This window comes from Saccopteryx leptura, chromosome 1 (assembly GCF_036850995.1).
Source record: "Saccopteryx leptura isolate mSacLep1 chromosome 1, mSacLep1_pri_phased_curated, whole genome shotgun sequence".
NCBI lineage: Eukaryota > Metazoa > Chordata > Mammalia > Chiroptera > Emballonuridae > Saccopteryx > Saccopteryx leptura.
This window is the reverse complement of record NC_089503.1, coordinates 81,366,993-81,382,531: the sequence shown is the minus strand read 5'-3', so window position 1 is coordinate 81,382,531 and position 15,539 is coordinate 81,366,993. Positions and strand designations below refer to the sequence as shown.

Genomic DNA, 15,539 nt, shown 5'->3' with positions numbered 1-15,539 from the left:
GAGCCATCCCCAGCACCCGGGCCATCTTTGCTCCAATGGAGCCTCGCTGCGGGAGGGGAAGAGAGAGACAGAGAAGAAGGAGAGGGGGAGGGGTAGAGAAGCAGATGGGCGCTTCTCCTGTGTGCCCTGGCCGGGAATTGAACCTGGGACTTCTGCACACCAGGCCGATGCTGTACCACTGAGCCAACCGGCCAGGGCCTCTTCGAGAATACTCTTGAGGCGGCTATGAGGATGCTACTGTTAAGTGCCACCAGAGGAAAGACACTACCGACACACAAATTAGTTGCAATAATCACATAGGCAATTTATTACTCACAAATCCTTTTGGCATGCCTGGGTACAGCTTAAGGGAGCCCCGTCGGCATGCCCCTCTTGGCTGGCTTTGGTCAGAGCTCAGAGCGGTGTGGAGACAGTCCACATCAATGTTGGAGTCTGGGCGACTACTGCAGCACGGGGCCCCTCAGCTTTTTTTTTTTTTTTCCCCTCTCCGTATTTTTCTGAAGCTGGAAACGGGGAGGCAGTCAGACAGACTCCCGCATGCGCCCGTCTGGGATCCACCCGGCAGGCCCACCAGGGGGTGATGCTCTGCCCATCCGGGGCTCACTCTGTTGAGACCAGAGCCACTCTAGCACCTGAGGCAGAGGCCATAGAGCCATCCTCAGCGCCTGGGCCATCTTTGCTCCAATGGAGCCTTGGCTGCAGGAGGGGAAGAGAGAGACAGAGAGGAAGGAGAGGGGGAGGGGTGGAGACGCAGATGGGCGCTTCTCCTGTGTGCCCTGGCCAGGAATCGAACCTGGGACTTCTGCACGCCAGGCCAGTGCTCTACCACTGAGCCAACAGGCCAGGGCCCCCTCAGCTTTAGTACCCTTTCTGGACAACGCCTTCTAACAGGTGTCAATCTACAGGATTATCACCTCAAACCACCTTTTTGGGAGTTCCTCAAAGGGAATCCCCTCTATGTCAATCTACTGAAATGTTTACATTAAACCACTTTTTAAGATGTTCTTATTTTCATTAATTTACAAAGTTAATGTAAATAACACCAAGCCACTTCTTATTTATGTATAACTTCACACACATACTAACTGGGCTCTGCTTGTAAGTCAGAGTCTGTTTATCACATTACAGTTATGGCACTAAGCCACTATATTAATTCCTATCCAAATTTATTTAATTTTAATAATTATTTTTAGTGTCCTTTTAATTACTTTTATATATCTTCCATATTTTTATATTTCTATATATTTAATTACTATAACCTTATATTACTACAACAAGGTCCATTACAGGCAACTAGGTTTGCATAGGCCCTCGACCTCCCCCTCATCCCTGCCGGCATGGCAGCTCTGAAGATGCTGCCCCGAGGAGGAGCATGTGCAAGAGTAGCCAACCTCTTCATCTCTGTTCTGGAAAACACGATGCTGTCCACCCCTATGCCCCACAATCAAAGCAAGCCTACCAGGGGGAGGTATTCTTTGCTGCTGGGTTTTTACTTTCTGGACAACCATTGGCCAAACTGTGAGTGTGCAGACGGCAGCTTCAGCCCAAGCCTCCTCATCCTCAGAAGAGGAGTTGGAAACACCTGCTCCCACCAACTGAGAGCCACTCCGCCACCACAGTTCCATCTTCAGCTCCTGTGGCTGCTGGCTCTTGGCCTGAAGTTGAACCTGCATTTGTGCCTCCAACAACTGCTGCTGCCTACGTTCAACTTCCAGAGCAGACTGCAACTTGTGAATTCGTTCGGCCTCCTTCTCCAGAGATTTTTTCAATTCCAGGCGCTGTTGGTGATCAGCCTGCATGTGCAGCTCTTGAACCCGGTTGACCTCCTTCTCCAGCTCCAGCTCCAGCTCCAGTTTACGCCGTACCTGTAGTTCTCGAATCTGCAGCTCTTCCTGGAGCTTTTGACTTTTGCTCTCGGTTTCCTCTCACAGGGCTGTAAAAAGCAGCCAGCCTACAGTCCCCAAAAGGACTGCCATGGGGAACCATACACTGGAGCAATGACCAGTCCTCTACCGCACTCCAAGGGTGGCTGCGGCTCCATACCAATCTGATCTGAATCCTGCCAGCTGCGCCAGATGTAAAGCAGTGGCTGCTGCCATGCCGTGCAGGTTCTCATTGGATTCAGGCAGACAGTAAAGGAACTGTGGAGCCAGAAAATCGTTGACCATGCGGTTTAGTCAAGTCTCGTAAGGGCAGATGAGCAAACAGCCAGAGAAGATTGCTATCCTCTCACTCAGAGCTCTCAAAGCCCCTACTCATTCTCTGGACTTACCCGGACTCACAGGCCCCCACCAGCCTTAGCACTCTCTTTCTCTCTCTCTCTCTGGATTCTCTCTGCACTCCTTTTTCTCTTCCTGCAAAACCCAGGCTGGGGGAAAAAAAAACCCTTCTCCAGCAAACAGTAGCAAACAATTTTGCCTCCCAAGCAGGAAGGCAGTTTGCAATTTGCAATCTGCAGCTCTGAAGGCAAGCATCTTAACAGCCCTCCAGAGACTATACACACAAGGAACTGCCCCAATACAAGGAGCAAACTTAAAAAAAAATAACATTTGTTTACTCAACAATCCACTGTGCCACTGAGCGGATCAGGCCAAGATAGAGTATTCTTGACTGGACAGCATTTTGAATATATTAATTCATTCTCTCCTGGTCAAGGTCTCTGTTGAGAAACTTGCAGATACTTTCATGGAGGTTCCTTTGTGAGTTAGAGGTTTTGTTTTTTTTTACTGCTTTTACAATTCTCTATTTTTGAGTTTTGATAGTCTCATTATAGTGTGTCTTAGGATCGTTTTGAATTGAAATAATGAAGTGATCTATGAGCTTCATGCACTTGGATTTTATTTATTGATTTTAGCCAAAGGAGACGTGAGAGGAGAGAGCGAGAGCGAGAGAGAGAAAGAGAGAGAGGAACATCAATCCATTCCTGTATGTGCCCTGACCAGGGATTGAACCAGCAACCTCTGCATTTTGAGCTGATGCTCTAGCAAACGGAGTTCTCCGGCCAGGGCCTGTTTGGTTCCTTTTTATGATTTCTGTCTCTGTTGTTTTCTCATTATGTTTATTTACTGTTTTCTTGATTTCATCGAATTGCCTTGATTTTTTTGTAGTTTATTGAGTTCCCTCAAAACAGCAAGTTTTAATTTTTTATTGGATAAAAGATCTTTGTCTTTAGGTTCAGTTATTGGAAGATTATTGTGATCTTCTGGTGATATCATCATGCTTGATTCTTTATGTTCCTTTTAGTTTTGCATTGCTGATTTGAAATTTGAAGTAGCTGTCACCTCCAATTTTTACTAGTTACCTTTATGTGAGACATTCTTTTTGTTGAGTTGGCTTATATTCTGCAGCTTTCTCTGACCTTGTAATAATACACCTGTTCTACATCTCTTTTTTTGTGGCAGGATTTTAAGCTGTGTCTTATGATCATCTTACAGTGAACTAGGCTAGCTGTTGGGAACCTCTTTTTCATTGTCCCAAAAGTGGCAGTACAACCCATGTTATGGTTTCTCCCTTGCCCACAGATGCTGGCTCTTCTGCACACATTCCCTTTACCTGAGCTGGCTCTTGCTATTTCCCTCTGGAACATGTACAGGAGCTGGCTGCAGAGTGGGGAGGGTGTGAGTTTGGCATTTGGGAATTTGGGGGTTCCCATGGGTCAGGTAAAGGGCTCCTTGAGTGAGGTTTTTCCAGCAGGTTATGAATGGGCTTTCTTCTGGATTCTGGAATACAGAAAACTTCATCTCTTTAACGCTTTCTGATATTCTCTTTTTTTTTCCTTCCCCGCCCTCTGCTCCCCCCCCCCCCCACTTTCTGATATTCTTATCTGCCTCTTTCCAGAATCCATACCTTTCCCAAGCAATGGAGCTCTTGCTTTAATACTCTGGGTGCTGTGGGTGAGAGATGGAAGTTCCACAGCTGGGGAGTTGGGTGCTGGCTCACTACTCTCCCTTTCCCCCCACATGAGGCATCCCCAGCTTCCTCTTTCTCTAAGCTGTGCTACCTCACAGGCAAGGGTGATGCTGGTAAAGTTCTTCTTATCCACGGTGATGCATCCAAACATGTGTATATTTTTTGCTCCATTGGCGTGCTGGAACTTCTGTAGAAACCTGGGTTTCTATTAAGGCTTCCTCATCTGTGAGTAAACACTCATTTAGTGTTTCCAGGTGCTGTAGGCAAGAGGGGTTGGAGTCTGTTCACGGCTCCTGCCGGTTCCACAGCACTTACCTGGGTTTGTCTGCCTATTACCTGATGCACTGGTGGGTAAGACTCCTCCTGGACCCCTTGGCGTATGGTGCTGGATTATATAGCTCCTATGGAGATCCTTTTGTTTATGGATAGCTGCCAAATTTTAAAAGTTAAAGGGAAATAAAAATGAGGGACATCTTATTGCTTTCTTTAGAATAAGATGCTCTCTATTCTATAGCTAAATCTAGAAGTCAGTAGTTCAAGAGTTAGAGAGATTTATGGTTCTCTTTATGGCACGTTGTTTTAATACTAATCCCTGTGTATTTTATATTATGGAGTATATGTAATTGTTTAGGGCATGTGGAGATATTATGTTTATTGCTATTAGATGAATGCAATTCAAGCATTCATAAGGTGTATTAATTTGTTTATTTTAGGGCAGAGAAACAAAGCACCATGTGAACAGGCCATTGTGAGAAAGATAATGAAAATTTCTGTTGATGCTTCTCTTTTTTTTTTCCTTTTCTTTTTTCTTTTTACAGAGACACAGAGAGAGTCAGAGAGAGGGATAGATAGGGACAGACAGACAGAAACGGAGAGAGATGAGAAGCATCAATCATTAGTTTTTCATTGCAACACCTTAGTTGTTCATTGCTTGCTTTCTCATATGTGCCTTGACTGCGGGCCTTCAGCAGACCGAGTAACCCCTTGCTCAAGCCAGTGATCTTGGGTCCAAGCTGGTGAGCTTTGCTCAAACCAGATGAACCCACGCTTAAGCTGGCAACCTCAGGGTCTTGAACCTGGGTCCTCCACATCCCAGTCTGATGCTCTATCCACTGCGCCACCACCTGGTCAGGCTGTTGATGCTTCTCTTAAGTGATTGTTTCTTACATTTTAGTTTCACTTTGCAAATCTCTTTTTTTTGCAGCTGTCTCATTTCATACTCACAAACCTGTAAGGCGGTTATTTATTTATTTATTTTCCGAAGTTAGAAGCGGGAAGGCAGTCAGACTCCTGCATGCCGCTGACTGGGATCCACCCAGCATGCCCACCAGGGGCCAATGCTCTGCCCATCTGGGGCGTTGCTTCGTTGCGGCCAGAGCCATTCTAGCACCTGAGGCCTCCATAGAGCCGTTCTCAGCGCCTGGGTCAACTTTGCTCCAATGGACCCTTGGCTGTGAGAGGGGAAGAGAGAGATAGAGAGGAAGGAGAGGAGGAAGAGTGGAGAAGCAGATGGGTGCTTCTCCTCTGTGCCCTGACTGGGAATCGAACCCGGGACTTCCACACACTGGGCCAATGCTCTACCACTGAGCCAATCAGCCAGGGCCTGTAAAAGGGTTATTAATACCTTTTTTTTTTTTTTTTTTTTTTTTAATGAGAGAAAGAGACAGACAGGTAGGCAGAAAGGGAGAGAAATGAGAAGTGTCAACTCGTAGTTGCAGCACTTTAGTTGTTTGTTTATTGCTTCTTATATGTGCCTTAATCAGGAGGTTCTAGCTGAGTTAGTGTCCCCTTGCTCAAGCCAGAGGACCTTGGGCTTCAAGCCAGAGACCTTGGGCTTCAAGCCAGCAACCATGGGCTTCAAGCCAGCAACCTTTGGGCTCAAGCCAGCAACCATGGGGTCATATCTGTGATTTCATGCTCAAACCTGCAACCCTGTGCTCAAGCTGGTGAGCCAGTGCTCAACCCAGATGAGCCAACACTCAAGTCAGCGACCTAGGAGTTTAGAACCTGGGTCCTCTGCATCTCAAGCTGATGCTCTATCCACTGCACCATTGCCTGGTCAGACTCTGTTCACTTTTTAAAAAATGGGACCATGGTAAATTATTTTGATCAATACACTTAAAAATTATTATTTATTTCAAAAGTATGTTCTTCACTTATATTATATATTGGATCCTGTTCTGTTTTAACATTTTCATTTAGGAAATATAATTCTTTTATTGGTTATTATCTTCTCTTATGATTTTTTACTTGTTATTTTTCTACATATTTTTAAAGCATTTTTTATGATTGCCCTCAACATAAATACTGTTTTCTGAAAAATCAGTTCAGTTCTTCTCTTTTTTTTTTTAATTCAGTGAGGGGGGAAGCAGAGACAGACACCCGCATGCACCCTGACTAGGATCCACCCGGCAAGCCCACTAGGGGGCGATGGTCTGCCCATCTGGGGCTTTGCTCCGTTGTTCACCAGCTGAGCTCTTTTTAGCACTTGAGGCGAAGGCCATGGAGCCATCCACAGCACCCAGGGCCAACTCGCTTCAATCAAGCCATGGCTAAGGAGGGGAAGAGAGATAGAGAAGTGAGAGGGGAGTGGTGGAGAAGTCAAAGGTGTTTCTCCTTTGTGCCCTAACTGGGAATCGAATCTAGGACATCCATATGTCAGGCTGATACTCTACCACTGAGCCAGCAGGCCAGGGTCCCAGTTCAGTTCTTAATTACTTCCAACACAGATTTTATTTCTGCTATTGCATTTTTAAAAAAATTATTCCTTATCTTATTTCTCTTAGTGTCAGAGCATCTCTCCTTATGGCTTTTGTTCTGTTTCTTAGCGAGCATGGCTCATTTCCTTTTGGTTGTGCCAGCCAGTTTATAAATGTAGAGAATTATTTTCAGAAGACTGTTCTTTTATTGAGCTTCAGGATAATACTTCCTTTTCCTTGTCAAATAATCTTTATTTTAGGCCCTATTTTTTCTCTTATGTTTGATGAAAGATAAATGTGTTCAGAATCAGTGTTTGCCCATGTACTTAGGGTCTGGATCGACCTTGGCTGTGTTCTGTTCACTTGTTTGAATTATTTTTATATCTTTAGCTCTAAAGTGAGTTGTTTATATATAACCTCTAGTGAACCTCTATTGTTAAAAGTCTGTCATCTGGTGCAGCTTTTCTGGACAAAGATGGGATTCTGTCTTGCTTCTCTTCTTTGCCCTTCCTCTCTGACTTTCTGGTCAGAAAGCATATAGGAGAGCCTGTGGTTTTCAATATGCACTACTTGCATGAGTTCCTGTCTCTTCTCACTTCATAAAGCTTTACTTATAAACCTCTTAAGTTACCATGCACCTCTTCCAGAAGTATCTTCTTCTCCACTACTGTATACGATATATATATATATATTCTTGGGTTTGTAATTTCCTTTTAGACATAGAAATACAGAAAGAGGAGGTCATGGTGAACAATGCTGTAGCAGCTACAAGAAGGCATACCTGTGCGGTATAGGAACTGATACTGATAAGTTTGGGTTCTTGTCTCCTGATAAAAAAATAACTTAGACCAGGTACATTGATAAAAGCACAGGCTGATTTATTGAGGCTCTTCAGAGGATGAGAACACTGAGATAGGGTCCCAGGTTCTGTGCCCTGAATGTGGGACTTATGGATTTTTATGGCTTGAGGATATGGAAGTTGCTGGGGTTAACCAATCATGGAGTAGGTTAGCAAGCTTCTCCATTTTTGGAACGTAGATATCCGGGTATATGTCAGTGAAGCAAAGCATTCTAGGAGTGTTTAACACTTACTATGGGATGCAGGAAGGGACTTTCCCAACCAGGTACTGAGTTTGTGGCTTGACTTTAGATCTGAAAAACAAAATTGAGTTTTTAGTTCTTGGACCATGTTTCGTAGCTGCCTGTTGGTAACTGCCATAGTTCTAGCAGGGCTTGACTAGGTGGAGCAATTTGTTCTGGTGAGGCTTGACTTGATGGATTGATTTTTGGGAACATTTTATTCTGCCAGTTTTATTTCCGCCCTGAGAGATATTATACTCATAATTCTAATGGTTTAGTGGATGGAGATCTCTTCTTGCTGAGAAGGGACACTGGCATGCCTAAGTAAACAAAAATTTCTCTTTTTCTTATCTAAGCTTATATGAGGTTCTCTACCTGAATTTGATCTTTATTCTCATATTACCATTAATTTGGTTTGGCATTTTAGTAATCTAGAAGAAATGAACTTCACTAGACATTGCAAAATGCAAGGGTCGAAGATTAATAGCAGAAGGATAATTGGGAGAGGTCCTATGAGTGGAATAAACCAGGCTGATACCTTGTAAGAATCATGATAGTTGGGATTTCTCTTTTAGGTTATGAGCCGTTGCTAATAGTTTTTAATGTTTCCTTGGAGCTGTAAATTGATATAAAGCAACGTTCTTCCTGTAGTAAAGATAGCCTCCTCCCTGACTGGCCATTAGCAAATCTGAGGCTCTCTGGTTCTGCAAGACTCCGGAGGCTAGAGAGTCAGTTTGCTCTTGGGCTCGGGTTGAAGAGTTAGCAATGATTTCTAGGTATGCGGCTGTTTCCTGAGCCAGGATTCTGCTATCATATGTTGATAATCCTGCCAAGCCAGCTCCAGTTGCTGCTGCTCTGGTTGTGAAGGCTGTAGCAAGAGGCATGAGGCTTGTATTTAATTTCTAGAGAAGTAGCGAGGCTTTGAGTAATTTGAGCTATAATAGAAGGCCTGGCATAACTCAGGAGAGACTTCGGTAGTTCAAATGTAGGGATGACTTCCTTCAGTAAGCTTTTGCAGACTTCTATAGCTTTTTTTAGTTCTGATCAAGTAGGTTTCTACCATCTAGTAAAAGTATGTAAAGACTAAAAGATATTTTTGTCCCTTGCAGAGAGGCATGGCCATGAATCAGTCTGCCAGTCCTCCCCCGGTGCACTCCTAGTGCTGCACTGGAGGAATGTGTGGTGGCAGACAGCGATGCTTACAGACCTCGCAGATCCTGGTAACTTGCCTTATGGTTGAAAATAATTCAGGGTTGTAAATAAGGCCTTAAAATTTTAAGTAGGGCTTCCTGACCATAGTGTGTGCTCTGGTGTAGCCCTTTAAGAATTTTCTGCAGTTGAGCATTTGGGATCAAAATTTGGCCATGTTCAAAGTGTACCTTTCTGATTTATTTAATTTTAAGTTATAGCTAGTTGCAAGTTTATGATCTAGAGCAGGGGTCTCAAACTCATGGCCCGCGGGCCGCATGCAGCCCGCCCACCAATTTTGTGCGGCCTGCAGACTGGCCCGCAGACTAATCCACGAAGTTTGATTAGTCCTGCAGGCCGCACAAAATTGGTGGGCGGGCCACGAGTTTGAGACCCCTGATCTAGAGTTTGGTAATCAGGCTGAGTTTCAAGATGGGAGAAAGGGGAAGTTGGAGTTGGAGCTGTGTTTCCTCCACTCTCAAAGGCAGTCAGTCTAGCTGCAGCTTTTGCTCTTCTGTCAGCCTGGGAGTTTCCCTTAGCAATTTCCGAGTTTTCTCTTTGATGATCCTTGCAATGTATAAAAGATACTTCTTTTTTTTTTTTTAACAGCTTCTAATAGTCAGAGGATGAGGTCTTGATAGTTAATGCTAGAATTTCTAGCATTTCATAGACCTCTTTCTTTCCAGATTGTGGCGTGGGCATGTAAAATAAGGAAGGCATATTTGGAGTTAGTGTAGATATTAATCTTTGGCCATCTCCCAGTCCACGGGCTCTAACTAGGGCAATAAATTCAGCCTTTTGAGCCAAAGTTCCCAGAGGCAGAGAGGTTGGGCTTTTAGGGTTTGGTGTATGCTAACAATATTATTTTCAGCCTTCCTAGTTCCCGTTTCTATGAAGCTGCTCCCATCTGTGAACTATATTTTATCAGGATTTTCTAAAGGAGTATCTTGGAGGTTAGGCCTTGAATAAATTTCATTGATTATTTTTGTTGTTAATTTTCTCATTGATTTGAGAGAGAAGATGGGAGATAGAGAGAGATGGGAAAGGAGAGATAAAGAGGGAAAGGGGGAGAAAGAGAAAGGGGGAAGTATCAACTCATTGTTCTGCTTAGTTCCATTTTTTATTTGTGCACTCATTGATTGCTTCTCATATGTGCCCTGACCAGGGATCGAACCTGTGACCTTGGTGCACTGGTACAAAGCTTTATCCACTGAGCCACCTGGCCAGTGCCTTATTGATAATTTCTAAATAATTTTGTTCTAGTTCAAGGTTGGGCGTCAAGGAAGTAGGGATTAAGGTAGCTGAATTGAGGGTTTGCTCAGTATTACAACATTTGCTGCTCTGAGATCTTGGATGAATCAATAAATTCCGTCAGGCTTTTTGACAGGCACAGTGGGGTGTTACGAGGGGCTGGCAGGTCACAGGGGCTTTTGCTGTTATGGGCGCTAGTCCTGATACTGTGGCTCTCCCCTGAGAGTAGGAGTGATTTTCCAGAGCCTGGCGAATATTGTTTAGAAGAGCAATATAAGTCAGGTCTTATAGGGGATACGTCTCAATTTCCCCTTCTAGTGCTAGTTCCCAGATAAGTTTTAAACTTCAGTTCTTTTCTGAGAACTAGACAGATGTTCTGCACCCTCTGGGTCATATTGAGGATGATAAAACTATTGGATGAAACAACAAAGATATGAACAGAAAGAACCCAAATTTACCTTGGGATCTAAGAAATATAGACAGGTACAGATACAACGGTGTGACACCTAGTGGAATCAAGCACACTGGATCTGAGTCTAAGGAAAGCATCTTGTGGTCCCTCAGGGACGAGGTGGTGAGAAGGGTGGAGAAGAGAAGGAAGGAAGAAAGGGAAAGGCAGACCAAGTGTTGCCCTCCAGGACAACCCACTTCCTAAAGCTGACTTAGGACCTTAGATGGCAGAGCTGCCGTGGTGGCCACTGAAAATGAAAAAACAAATCAAAACCCAAACTTCCCAAATAGATATAAAGTCAGAGACAGTCCCAAAACCAGATTAAGAGAAAGTGAATCTTACCAAGGACTCCCTGGTCCTGAGGCACCAGCGCCTGCTCACCTCAGGAGAGGCTGGAGGGAACTGCCCACCAGGGCTGCTCAGCCTGCTCCTGAGAAGTACCCTCTCCTGCCTCCAGGTCCTCAGGCCCTGTCTAACCAGTGGCAAAATTGCAGTTCCCTCTCCCCCGCCAATTGCTACTGATAAATTTGGGTTCTTATCCCCCAATATAAAATAACTTAGACTAGGGACACTGATGAAAGCACAGGCAGATTTATTGAGGCTCTGCAGAGGGCGAGAACACTGAGATAGGGTCCCAGGTTCTGCGCCCTAAATGTGGGGCTTAGGGGTTTATATAGCTTGAGGATTCAGAAGTTGCTGGGATCAACCAATCATGGAGTAGGTTAGCAGGCTTCTCCTTTTTAGAACATAATCAGTGAAGCAAAGTGTTCTAGGAGTGCTCAGCACTGTGGGATGCAGGAAGGGACTTTCCTAACCAGGTATTGAGTTTGTCTCTGTGATTTGTGGCCTGGCTGCCCCATGAGTTGGGGTAGCTCATGGACATGTTTTGTAGCTATCAATAGATGCCGTAGTTCTAACAGGGCTTGACTTGGTAAAGCAATTTGTTCTGGTGGAGCAATTTTGGGGAACATTTTATTCTACCTGTTTCAAAACTACTGCTTGGCTTTCTAAGTGATTTAATTCTTATATTTCCAAATCACATGTCAGAAAATGAGCAAAAGATAAGGCATCTTCCTTTATATGATATTTTACATGTGTAGAAGCATTGTTTGATTTTTTTAGTATTTTATATTAGCTGTGTCTTTTTTTCTAATTCTATTTTTTTAAAAGATTTTATTTATTGATTTTACAGAGAGAAGAGGGATGGGCAGTGAGAAATATCAAATCATAGTTGCTTCACTTTGTTGTTGTTCATTGCTTGCTTGTTGTATGTGCCTTGACTGAGCAAGCCCAGGGTTTTGAACCTGCGACCTCAGTGTTCCAGGTTGGTGCTCTAGCCACTGTGCCACCACTAGGCCAGGTCAATTCTGTTGTTTTTAGAGATAGTAGAAATTCTAATCTGGTAATCAGTTGTTATTCTGAATTTGTATTATTATTATTAGTAGAAACACTAAGCACATATATATTAAGACTGATATAAATGCTTTAAGTATATTAACTAATTTTTATAAAACCATTTTGTGAGGTATAATTATCATTTTTCTTTAAGTGAGTGAAAAAGAGAGGTAGGAGGGAAGAGAGATGAGAAGCATCAACTCATTGTTGTGTTACTTTAGTTGTTTGGTGATTACTTTCTCATATATGCCTTGACCAAGGGGCTCAGGCTGAGCCAGTGACCCCTTGCTCAAGCCAGTGACCATGGGATCCTATACTCAAGCCTGAAGCCCTGTGCTGAAGCTGGTGAGCCTGCACTCAAGCCGAATGAGCCTGTGCTCAAACCAGCGACCTTGGTGTTTTGAACCTGGGACCTCAGTGTCCCAGGTCAATGCCTTATCCACTGCACCACCACCAGTCAGGCAATTATTATCATTTTATAGATGGGAAAAATGAGGCATAAAGAAGTTGAATACCTGGTCTAAGAGCACCTAGCTAGTATGTAGCACAGTCAGAATGGAACCAAGGTAGTCTACATATTTGCATATTACATTTTTATCCTGCTTTTCTGTGTCCTCACAGGTCCATTCTTCTTCTTCTCTCCCTGCCTGCCCCTTCCTTCCCTGGTTCTGTCTTTTTCTTTCTTTTGTGACTACATAAAGTATCAGGAACAGACAACCAGATGTCATTCAAAACTATGACTCTTTTTGAGTTTTAGAACGTGGAATATAAAAAATACAGGTCTGCATATATATTTTAGTTCTTTAGGTATTGCAGTTAGGTTACATTATGAAACAGATTATTAAACTTTCAGAAGTATAAATTTATTTAGGTTACAAATTTATTGAACAGAATTTGTTCTTTGTAGGTCTTAGTTTATTAGCATTAGGTGAGCATTGAGCTGTAACAGTGATGTCTAACCCTTTTCCTAATCCTTCCTAAAAACCTGACTTAAACTAAGGTATACTTTGATTATCAGGAAGAACAGGACTTCTTAGATTAGTGCCGCCCAATACGGTATCACTGGACATACGGCTGTTGAGCACTTGAAATGTGGCTGGTCTGGACTGAGATGTGCTGTAGGTATAGAGTATACTCTGAATTTGAAGGCTTAGTCCAAAGAAAAGAATATACCATGTCTAACTAATACTTTTCAAATATTTTTACATGTTGAGATGACAGTGTTTTTTATTTTTGGATTAAATAAAAAGTATATTAGAATTAATTTTGCCATTTTTACTTTTTAATGTGGGCTTCTAGACAAAGATTACTTATGTGGCTCATGTTATATTTTTGTTGAGTATTAAAAAGTATATAAAATAGAGTGCCTCTTCTTTAGGAGTGTGTTGGGAAGAAGATAGACAGTTACTTTGAGCAGGTGTGAGCTGCCAGATTGGGTTCATGCACAGGAGACCTCTAACCCACTTTTGAGGGTCTGTAGAGGTGTCATTTAAGGCAATTAGTACCTGTGTTTTCTTCTTTTTAAATCTTCTGTTGAGGACTCTTAAATTTGCTTTTTGGACTAAAGCAAATAAAAGTCAAAAGCTTTTTTAAAATGTTTGAGAATCTTTTATTTTAGGAGTATTGGTCCTTAGTCTAATGAAACAAAATCAAGGTTGAAGTAGACGGCTTGCGCCTGCTCTCTGAGACCAGTGCTTGGCCCTCCCCAGACCTGGCTGAGACAGCTAAATGGATAGTAGTGCTACTTGCGAAGTATGGAACATTGGTCAGTTTCAGACCTGTTGGGTTTGAGGTATCTGTGAGACATCTAGTGAGGAAGAACATTAGTCAGTGGACGCATGGAGCTAGAGTCCAAGAAAAATCTCTGCTGTCAATATAGATTGAAGTTAGGTGAAGTCATAGATAAAGAATGAGATCATCAGGAAGTGAGTAAAAAATGGGTAAACCTCTGAGAAACAAGAAATGTTAAGGAAAGGGAGTATAAGGATCTTTGTAAAAAATGGCCAGAGAAGGAGATATTTAGCAAGGCTAGTATGCAGATAGGGTCAAAAGTTGCTGAAAAATAAAAATAAAGACTGAAATGTCCATTGTCTTTAATAATTATGAGGTTATTGAGGGAGCAGGTGGGTTCCCTCCTGGAAGGGCTTCGGTTAGGTGGCAAAGCCAGATCACAGAAGGTTGAGGAATTAATGGGAGGTAAAGAATTGTTGATAATGAAGATTATTGTTTGGGAGTGAAAGGGGTGGACTGAGGAGGCTTGTGGTAGCTAGTGGGTGGATTTAACATATGGCCAGTGTGTGTGTGTGTGCTCACACATGTACATGTATGTTTTCTCTGAGTTGTAAATCCATGTGAAAACTGTTTCTGTATCTTTACATTCTTGGAATCAGTGTGGTATCTTTCATAAGGTAACTGCTCACTAACATTGTTGATCAGGATTTAATTAGTATCTTTTTCCAACAGTATTCTTTAGCAACATTGTTTCCAAATGCTCTAAACATTAAATCTACACAAGAGCTTGATTTTTGTCTAAGTTAAGTGTAGGCCTTTGGACACAGCCTAATGGAAGGAAAACGGGCTTTGTAGTTTATTTACTAAGAACTATAATTCAAATCTAAGTTCTGACAATTTTTAGCTATATGATCTTGAACTAATTGTCACTTCTGGCCTTTTTCCCCCTCATCTAGGATTGAGGATAATAACACCCACCCTTATACCCTTATAGGGCTGTTAAAGGATTCAGTGAGAAAATGTATAAAGTGCTTTGTATGTAGTAGCTTATATGTAGTAGGCACTCAGTAAATGCTTCATAGAAAAATAGCAACTTCACATGTTATACATGCCAACACTGCAGTTTTTATGATTTTACTTAAAGTAGTTTGTGTAATATAGTGTTATAACTTTATATAAAGAGCAAGCATACTTGGTTGATATTTGAGTGAAAAATTAACCTTTGAGTAAAAAATGTTTCTTTTCTTGCCCCTTTCTCCCCTTTCCAATACAGGTCCTGAGGGAGTCAAACAAATTAGCAGAAATGGAAGAACCACCCTTGCTTCCAGGAGAAAATATTAAAGACATGGGTCTGTAATGGCATTTTTTGTTGACTTTCCTCTTACTGTGTGAGTGCGTGGACTGTTCAGTGCTCCTGGCGCACAAAGCACAGCTCACTGTGGGGGGCCCTCCTGTCGGGATGCCTCCTGCCAGCCCTCCCGCCGAGTGTGTGCGGGAGCCTCGCTTGACACCTGTTGGTTCTGTGTGCATTTTGGACTGCTGGGAAACATACAAATAGAATATTCTGCTGCTTCTCTGGTTTGCTTTACTTTCATTGAAAGTAGGTAAGATATTAAATTACCTACTCTCCAGTCTAGATAAACATTTATTGAACAGAATTTGTTCTTTATAGGTCTTAGTTTATTGGCCTGAGGTGAGCATTGAGCTGTAGCAGTGCTATTTAACCCTTTTGTCTAATCCTCCCTAAGTACCTGACTTAAACTAAGGAATAATTTAATCATCAGGAAGAATTAGACTCCCTAGATTAGTGCTGCCCAATACAGTACCACCGGACA

General features: G+C 42.7%; 1 protein-coding gene across 5 annotated transcripts in view; it reads left to right on the top strand.

Moving 5' to 3' along the window:
• MTMR2 (myotubularin related protein 2) overlaps window positions 1-15,539 on the top strand; it is a 143,236-nt gene that overhangs the window by 83,577 nt on the left and 44,120 nt on the right. For all 5 annotated transcript variants that reach the window (XM_066370992.1, XM_066371027.1, XM_066371001.1 and 2 more), the window contains one exon: window positions 14,978-15,053. In XM_066370992.1, the coding sequence (XP_066227089.1) occupies window positions 14,978-15,053 (76 nt within the window). The remainder of the gene's footprint in view (window positions 1-14,977; window positions 15,054-15,539) is intronic.